The sequence below is a fragment of the Cucumis melo genome, chromosome 1, assembly GCF_025177605.1.
Source record: "Cucumis melo cultivar AY chromosome 1, USDA_Cmelo_AY_1.0, whole genome shotgun sequence".
Taxonomy (NCBI): domain Eukaryota; kingdom Viridiplantae; phylum Streptophyta; class Magnoliopsida; order Cucurbitales; family Cucurbitaceae; genus Cucumis; species Cucumis melo.
In genome coordinates this window covers 13,178,073-13,186,594 of record NC_066857.1, presented here as the reverse complement: position 1 = coordinate 13,186,594, position 8,522 = coordinate 13,178,073, and the positions used below count along the sequence as shown (strand labels likewise).

General features: G+C 30.6%; 1 protein-coding gene across 1 annotated transcript; it reads left to right on the top strand.

The window, feature by feature from the left end:
• Window positions 1-1,952: 1,952 nt before the first annotated feature.
• LOC103490135 (probable tetraacyldisaccharide 4'-kinase, mitochondrial) lies at window positions 1,953-5,941 on the top strand. The gene is made up of 8 exons (XM_008449510.2): window positions 1,953-2,197; window positions 2,554-2,677; window positions 3,049-3,279; window positions 3,509-3,658; window positions 3,794-4,003; window positions 4,195-4,254; window positions 4,503-4,583; window positions 5,483-5,941. Exons 1-8 carry the CDS (start codon window positions 2,025-2,027, stop codon window positions 5,651-5,653), a joined length of 1,200 nt encoding a protein of 399 aa, XP_008447732.1. The 5' UTR covers window positions 1,953-2,024; the 3' UTR covers window positions 5,654-5,941.
• Window positions 5,942-8,522: the final 2,581 nt, after the last annotated feature.

Here is an 8,522-nt window from a genome sequence, read left to right as displayed (position 1 = left end):
GGGTATATATACACTAAATAACATAACCGATATATATATTTTTTGGAAACTGTATGTCAATATATATTTACATAAATTGTATATATCGAGTGGTATATATCTAAATGCAATATTACGGAATCAAAGTTTAAAACGTTCTAGGAAATCTATAATGTTACATATGAATTGTTATATATATGAAGTGGTATATGTTTAAAATAATTCTTTAGGAATAAAACATTAAACATTCTAGGAATACTATGATTTGATGGAGTACAGAAAAATATAACGAATTGAGGAATACAACTAATCAGATGTATGAGGTGAACGAAAGGATGAAAAAAATTGAGAGATAATGTGCAGACGGATGGATTTGGTGAAGAAATTCAATTGATTTCTGACGGATGGAATTGGTGAAATTGTTGAGATAATGTGCAGGCGAACGAACGAAATAACGAAACTAGATGGAATTGGTGAAGAAATTTTATTGATTTCTGGCGGAAGATGTAACAAAATTGGTGGAGAAATTGGATAACGTGCAGGCGGCGGATGCAAGCAGTGGATGGCGAAGACAAGAAATTTAGTGGAGATGATTTGATTAAGAAATAGATTTTTGAAAAATATTTCCATATTCAAAGATATATTATAAAATAATAAAATATATGATTTGATTATAATTTAAAATCAATTATATAAGACAACGTTTTTGGTGGGATAATAAATATTTTACATTAATTAAAAACATAATTAAGGAAGTTATATTTTAGACAATAATAATAAATATAATGTAAATAAGATAAAAAATACTTATTAATTACAAATACCTATATAATTAATGTTAATCATAATGATGGAATTGTCCTAAAAATATGTAAATTTTAATTAAGTAAAAAATGTTATTTTATGATATTTGTGAAATTTCATAGTTAAATTAGTTTTTTTGTCTAAATCTTTCATAAATTATCGTGTCTTAAAGGAGAAAGATAATAGTGAAAATTGTATCCTATCGACTGTACTATTTTAGGACGAAGAGGTTTAAATACTGCTTATGGCTATGGATCATGTCTTACCAAATATCCATGGAATGTTACCAAGAATAAATGTTTACAAATGCTATGTTTTGAAATGATATTTCAATGTTAAATGTCTCTTAAGGCAAGGTTTATACTAAACTTATTATGAAAACATATTTATTAAAATTGTCACTCATTAAGTCTCTCGACTTAGTTTTTCAAAATGTTTTTCCTCTTTTCAAGTATAGATTGTGTTGTCTGGAGTGCTAGACTTACTATTGCCAGGCGAAAACAAGATAAATGTTAAAGGAATTATTAAGATATAAAAAGTTATTTTGGGTTAATTATACAGTTTTCCATTGCTAAATATTTCTATATAAATACTAAAGTCATAAAATTGTTTTATTTAATGGGTTGGATCTTAATTTTGTGTTTATTGACCGTTAAAAGCGAATTAAAGGTCAGTTGGTATCATTAAAGAAAGGAATGATAACGACTTTTTTAGAAAGTAGCAAATTTAGTGTATATGTTTGACAAGGTTTGACATCGTAGATTTTTGAGGTAGCATACGGATGACAACAATTCCTTTGTAATTTATGAATAGGCTTTTTTTTTTTTTTGGCATCCATTTCATCTTCCAAACTATGACCATTCTGAGCATCATGTTACAGACTCGTTGAACTAGTATTATTCATATATTTGAGCTTAAAAATCCTCGTCTTGCGAACCATTTAAAGATGCAAAGAGAAAATGTACTTAAAAACTTTTTTATCTTGTTTCTTGTGATAACTAAATAGGATACAATGGTTATTCAGAACGTAAGGTTAACTTCCTCAGATAAGTGCAATTGATTCAAACCAAATCAGAACCGATTTGGTTCGGTTGGGTCGGCAAGCAAGACTAGGCCAAAGTGGGTCCGGTTGGTTTGCTCGGCCTTCACTTGGTTCGCGTGGTCTTTCCTCTTACGGCCATCAAACCAAAATTCTCATTTTCCCTCTCTCTTTCCATAAGCTTCCAAGTCTTCATCCACTCATGGAGAACCTGAAGAAGTCGGTGATCAAAATCGCTTACAGCAGAGACCATACTGACCTCTCTCATTTGCATCGCTCTTTCATCCCCTTCCTCTACATGGCGTCTTCTCTCTACAAGCTCGCTCTCTCCCTTCGTCACCGTTTCTACCTCTACGGCATACTCCGCAAGCATCGGTAAGAATGGGATTTATTTTGAACTGTTTGATTATCACTTCTTATTCTTATTACTGTTCGACGTTAGGAGTAGGCTTGCTCGGTCGATTCTGCCAATTCCTAGTCTGGATGTTGTTTTCTGTTGGGTTTCTTAGTGGCAATTTGGGGGCATGATTGAGTTACTTGAGCTCTAGTTAGTTTGTTTTTTTGAATGATTTTGCACCGTAATGGGGAAGGATAGCTCGAGATTAATGCACTGGATTGAATTAATGTCTATTTGTTGGTAATTGAACTGCAATGGCCAGAGATACGTTGATGTTTCTTGTATTGTTGTCGTTCGTATTGACATTTTATATTTTCTGTATGTTGATATGAAGGTTGCCAGTGCCAGTTATTAGTGTTGGGAATTTGACTTGGGGAGGCAATGGGAAAACACCAATGGTCGAGTTCATTGCCTTATGGCTTGCGGCCTCTGGGATTTCACCTCTAATTCTTAATAGGGTAACTGAATTTCAAGATAGCAGTAGCACGGTTTTCTTTTCCACGTTCTACAATTCAATTTTTTATGCTTAACATGGAGTGGTTCTCTTTAGACGTATTTTTTGTGGTGGGGGGTGGGGGTGGTAATCTATTCTGAGATCTTGAGTGGGCGTCCTATTTTTACATAACGATTAATGACTTCTAGCATGGACGTAGTGATGTAAGTAGCTTACAACCTTACTTTAAAAAAAATTGTTCTATAGGTTGTACAATTGTGTCCGTGAGTTCTAAAGTGATGTAAGCAGCTGATTTAGTTTTGGTGATGCTTCAAGAGCTATTTGTTTGATAATTGTCCATAACTTTGTGGTACTCTTGGATTGATATTCTGCCAGGGCTATGCTGGTGGAGATGAAGCTAAAATGCTTAGGAGGCATCTTGCTGGGAGTTCCGTTAAAGTAGGTGTTGGAGCAGATAGGAGAGCTACTGCTGCTTGGTTTTTTAACAAATATGGTTATGTTGAATCTCAAAGCAGCACGTTGGCTGAGAAATATTGCTTAAAACAAATGGGAAATCTTCCTAAATCTGAAAAAATTGGTGCTGTTATTCTTGATGATGGGATGCAGGTACATCATCTTCCGACTCTTAGTTGTTAATTCACTTTTACTGTAGGGCCCTATTGCCCGAGCTTTTGTAGAAAAGTTGACTGATAGAATTAGTCCTATGGACAGGTTATCAGGCGCTAATAAGATGGATTTTGATACTTGATTACGTTTTGTTGTTGAGATTGTTTGAAAGTGACTTTTTGCTACAGATGGTTTGACTGTGATAGCTTTATATTTTCATGGAACTTAGCACTGGAGTTTGCACCATGACTTGGAGATTGTTATGTTCAATGGGATAACATTGTTGGGAAATGGGCAATTATTACCACTTGGACCTTTAAGAGAAACATTAGATGCACTCAAGAGGGCCGACGTTGCCATTATTCATCATGCTAATCTGGTAAAGAATGTGGATCAGACCTTTTTTTGGCTTCAAAATAATTTTTAACATGTATAACTGGTAGGAGCTTCCTCAGTAAGACCTAATTACTTGTTATTAACTTTAAAAACTTAAAATTTGTCCTTGAAATCACAGGTTTCAGCACAAAATATTGAAGATATTGTGACAAGGTTGCGGAAAATTAAGGATTCGCTTACTGTAGTGTTTACTGAAATGTGTCCTGCATATTTCTTTGAAGTGACAACTATCAACTCCAAAATATCATTGGAAACATTGTCTAAGAATGTAGTAGTATGTGTTTCCGCCATTGGCTCTGCTGATGCTTTTGTGCAGACAATGCAAAAGGTAAGATAACGATTCTTTTCATCTCCTTTTTTGTGTTCTCATTACTTTCAGCTGTGTTTTAAAACACGCTTCAAGAAGGCAGTAGCTTGATCAATGTTTTCTGTTGTTTGCATTAGCATTTCTGTCATCTTATTCTTATCCATTTTGTACATCAATGTTTTTATTTGTAATTAGAAAGTAATTTGCTGCAGATTGGAGCATATCATGTTGATCGACTCGACTTCAGTGACCATCACGTCTTTCAAGACAGGGTAATTATTCTTCTACTGCAAGTCTGTCAGATTACATATACTCTGTTGAAAACATTGTACATGTGGTTTTTCCACAAACCATCTAGCTTCTACACTACATATCACATTCATTATGAGTTAACAAAGTGGTTAATGCCATTATATTTCCAGCTTGGTTCAAATTATTTCTTTCAACCACTTCATTGTTGACAGTGCTATCTTTCATTCCCATTTTTGCTGCCTTAACTGTCTATTTTCGAATCATACAGGATATGGCACTGATCAAAGTGAAGCTTGAGGAATTGGAGAAGAAATTTGCTTCCAAGCCCGTCGTTGTTGTTACGGAAAAGGTGAGCACAAACAATGTATACCTTGCTAATTTGTTGAATGATCCCCCTTATATTTTATTTTTCTTCTATGGGGTTCGATTCTGAAGACCTTTTATAATTACTCTATATAGGGTCTATCTTGTATAGCTAGACTGTTCTTTTACTTGTTCTCCCTTCTTGCGGGCTTGGCTTTTTATATGCTTTTGTATTCAATTTTTTTCCCAGTGAAAGTTGTTAAAAATAAATAAATAAGGTCCTATTTGGTAACTATTTAGTTTTTGTCAAATGATATAATGCTAAATTTATCTTTCCCCCCATTAACCTCTATTTTCGGATCAATCAATAATTTAACAGATTTTCTAAAATTAAGCTTATTTCCTCTGATTTTTTTACCAAAGTTCTCTTTCTTAAGCAAAATAGTAGAATTCTTACCAAATTTCAAAAACAAAAACAAGTTCTTAAAAATGATTTTTCTTTATTTTTCAAAGTTTGACTTGGTTTCTGAAAACATTGGTAGAAAGTATATAACAAGGGAATAAATTTGGAGGTGGAATTGAAGTCTATAGGATTAATTTTCAAAATTTTGAAAACAAATCAAATGGTTATCAAAAGGGACCTAAATAAATGGTGCATGATTGTGATGAATGCTGTCATGCCACTATTTTCCCTACTTGGCTGAAAAATTAAGTTTTTCTCATTATGCTCAAACAATCTACAAATATATTCAGATATACATTTGAAAAAATTGGTAAATATTTATACCGCACTTCCTTGTAGCAATGACTTGTGTTTAGAGATATCTCTCAAGGTTTTGTGTTCAATCCCTTGGAAATCAAAATCTAATCTTAGAAGAAACCTTGTCGTCTCCCGGAATTGGCCTTTGGCTAGAGTGAAATTTGTGTTGAACAATTTACTCTCAGGATTATGATCGGGATCCTATGATATTCAAGTGCTTGCATCCATACCGTGTTTTGGCTCTCTGTTCTCACCTGCAAATCACACGCAGCAATGGTTGCAGTGAGGATAGCTTCAAGAAGATGTTGGAGTTGACGGTAGGAATAGAACTCTCTTCTTTAATGAGGTATTCTTAGCTCAAATCTGCAGTGGAGGTTAGATCTTTAGACCATCATCTATGTGATGATGTTCATGCTAGATGTATTGAGCAAAATCATGTGCAGTTTTTTGTTTTCTTTCAGATTTCCGTATATGATTATTGCATGTGAAGATCTCATATGTTGAACCCCTTTTTGACTGCAATTTTTGTACAATAGTTGTATGTATGAGGTGTGGAAGTAAAATGCATTCCACCTTCTTTTCTTAAATTTCAAACTGTACTTTTTTTTCTTCATAACTATCGTAATAAATTTTATATTCGCATATAGGGGTGGTGTACATGAGTTAGGTTGAGTTGAGTACATAGATTGGGTTGGGTTGAGCTAGAAGAATTTTATAACCATCGCGAAAATTCAGGTTAGTTGGTTAGCTACCTAAAAACTTATATAGGCTCGAAACCAAACCAGCACTTAAAATTCAATTTGGGTATAAGGTTGTTGCTTTTGTTTTTCTTATTAGTTTAAAATACTTAAATTTGTCTACAACACATTGACTAATATAAGAAAAGTCTTATAGACAAAACGTTGAAACAATCTAAGGAAAAAACATTAATTAAACCTAAATCTAAACACTAAAAAACAGAAATTTATTATATTATTTCGTCTAGGTTGGACCAACTTGGAAGAAAAAGGAAAAATTAATCAACTTAAGACCCAATCCAACTCTACAAAAGGAAATAAGAGGGTTTTAACTCATATAGCATAAATATATTGGTCCAATTACATACAAAGCTTAAAATTGTCATTTTTTTTTACCTAAAAGGCACATTGAGCTTCAAAACCCATTATTATGATTAATATTATTTAAAAAATGAAAAAAATGGAACGAATTCGTAATGACACAAATATGGAAAAATATTAAAATAGTTTTCTTATTAATTTAATTTCAAATTTGCCCATTTTAGTTTTGAGCATTTAATGTGAGATAATACATATAATTGCATGAGATTTGGTTTATTTGACGTGAGCTAATACATATTTATTTTTTTAATTATAAATATTTGGTTTATTTTTTCTTTTTCATATGAATTTCATTTACTTTTATTTTCTATTGTCATTGTTATATGGATTTTTACATTATTTTTTTCATTTTTTTTCATCTCTATGTGTTGATGTTGCTCGAGTTTTGTACAAATGCATGTACATTTTTTCCATTTTTATTTTTTATTCTACAAATTCTATAATTTTTCAAAAATATACCATGATTTATTTTTTATGCCGATAAACATATTGAAAAAAGAAATATACATCTCATATATTATGGTATATAAGATAGTATATTGTAAAATTGTTATATCCATGCAGGTGTTTGGTTTAATTATTAATTTCAAATATATATCATGTTTATATCACATTTAATTATAACAATTATAGATTTTTAGTAAGTTACACAATAGTAGGATATATATTTTAGATGAATTATAAAAAATGACAAATTTGACCAATTATTTACAAAATATAGCAAAATTTCACATTCAATCAATAATAGATATTGATAGATACTAATATGCTTTTATCAATGTACATTGTAGACACCGATAGAAGTTTATCATCTTTTACTATTGATAGAATTTAAAATTTTATTATATTTTGTAAATATTTTAGTTTATTTTACTATATTTAACAATGTCGCCATATTTTACGTACTTTATCATATATACACATGTGTATTTAATTATTTCACATATATGTACCTCATATTATATAATAATCAACCGTAATAATATTTTATATAAAATTTGGTATATCCTAAATACCAAATTAATCTGATCTATTAATATATCATATAATAAAATTAGTTATTAATGATTGTAATATATTCGTTTCTATTGTATGTTTTGAGTTTTTCAAATGTCAACGTATATTGAATGTGAAGTTTTAGATTGACTGATAATTTAGAAATAAAACTTTAAATATAAAAATAATACAATCTCATGAATATAATATACTCAAAGACAAGAGGTTTCAAGTTCAAATCTTCCCACCCAAAGTTGTATTACAATACCTTTTCATAATATATATATTATATTCAGCTGTTGAACTATTGTGTAACTCTCGAAATTGGGCAGAATATATAACATGAAAAAATTATATACTCCGAAAAAAATGCAAGAGATGAACGATAAAAGAAAATGGGAGGAAAAATAACAAGAAATTGACTGTGTAAAGAAGTGGAATTGTATCTCTGATTAGTTAAGATCAATAATAAATACAATCAAGTAAAATAAATAAAAAAAAATTACATAATTAATAGTTCAAATATGAATCCTTAGTTAATATCAATAATAAAATGCAATACAATATATTTATGGTAAGTAAATAAAATTTCATGTAAATGTTTTATTTTTAATTAATGATAAGGTCAAATTTGTTCTAAAAATAAGTTAAATTTTATTAATGTAAATAATTGAGAATTTAAGATATTTGTGAAATAATATGAGTTAGATTATGTCATTCTTCTAAATATTTCAAAAAAATAATAATAAACTAAACTATTAATCCAGCCCAATCCTTATAATTTAGATTGATAGTCGTGGTTGTTTGGGTTGGAGTTATTTAAACACCTTTCCATATAGATGTGTCTATTGTGTTAGATGTGCGTATTTCACTTTAACAAGGCTCAACAATATGTTAATAATCATAGTCATCTAGTTTAACCGATCAATAGATATACTTTTTAGTATTGAGTCATCGTTGATCTTTTTACCATTGTAGGGTTTGGGAGAAAACAAAAAACCTAAAGTATACGTTGGAAGTGATTCATTAAGAACCAAGAACTAAGTGGCTTCACATCTTTAGAATGGAAAAAAGAAGAAGAAGAAGACAGAGAGCAGTTTGAACAATTTTC

Bases quoted from the DNA above. Each gene is read 5' to 3' on its own strand.
- LOC103490135 (XM_008449510.2), top strand. From the start codon at position 2,025: ATGGAGAACCTGAAGAAGTCGGTGATCAAAATCGCTTACAGCAGAGAC. The intron at 2,678-3,048 runs GTAACTGAATTT...ATATTCTGCCAG, and splicing joins CACCTCTAATTCTTAATAGG to GGCTATGCTGGTGGAGATGA. The intron at 3,280-3,508 runs GTACATCATCTT...CATGGAACTTAG, and splicing joins TTCTTGATGATGGGATGCAG to CACTGGAGTTTGCACCATGA.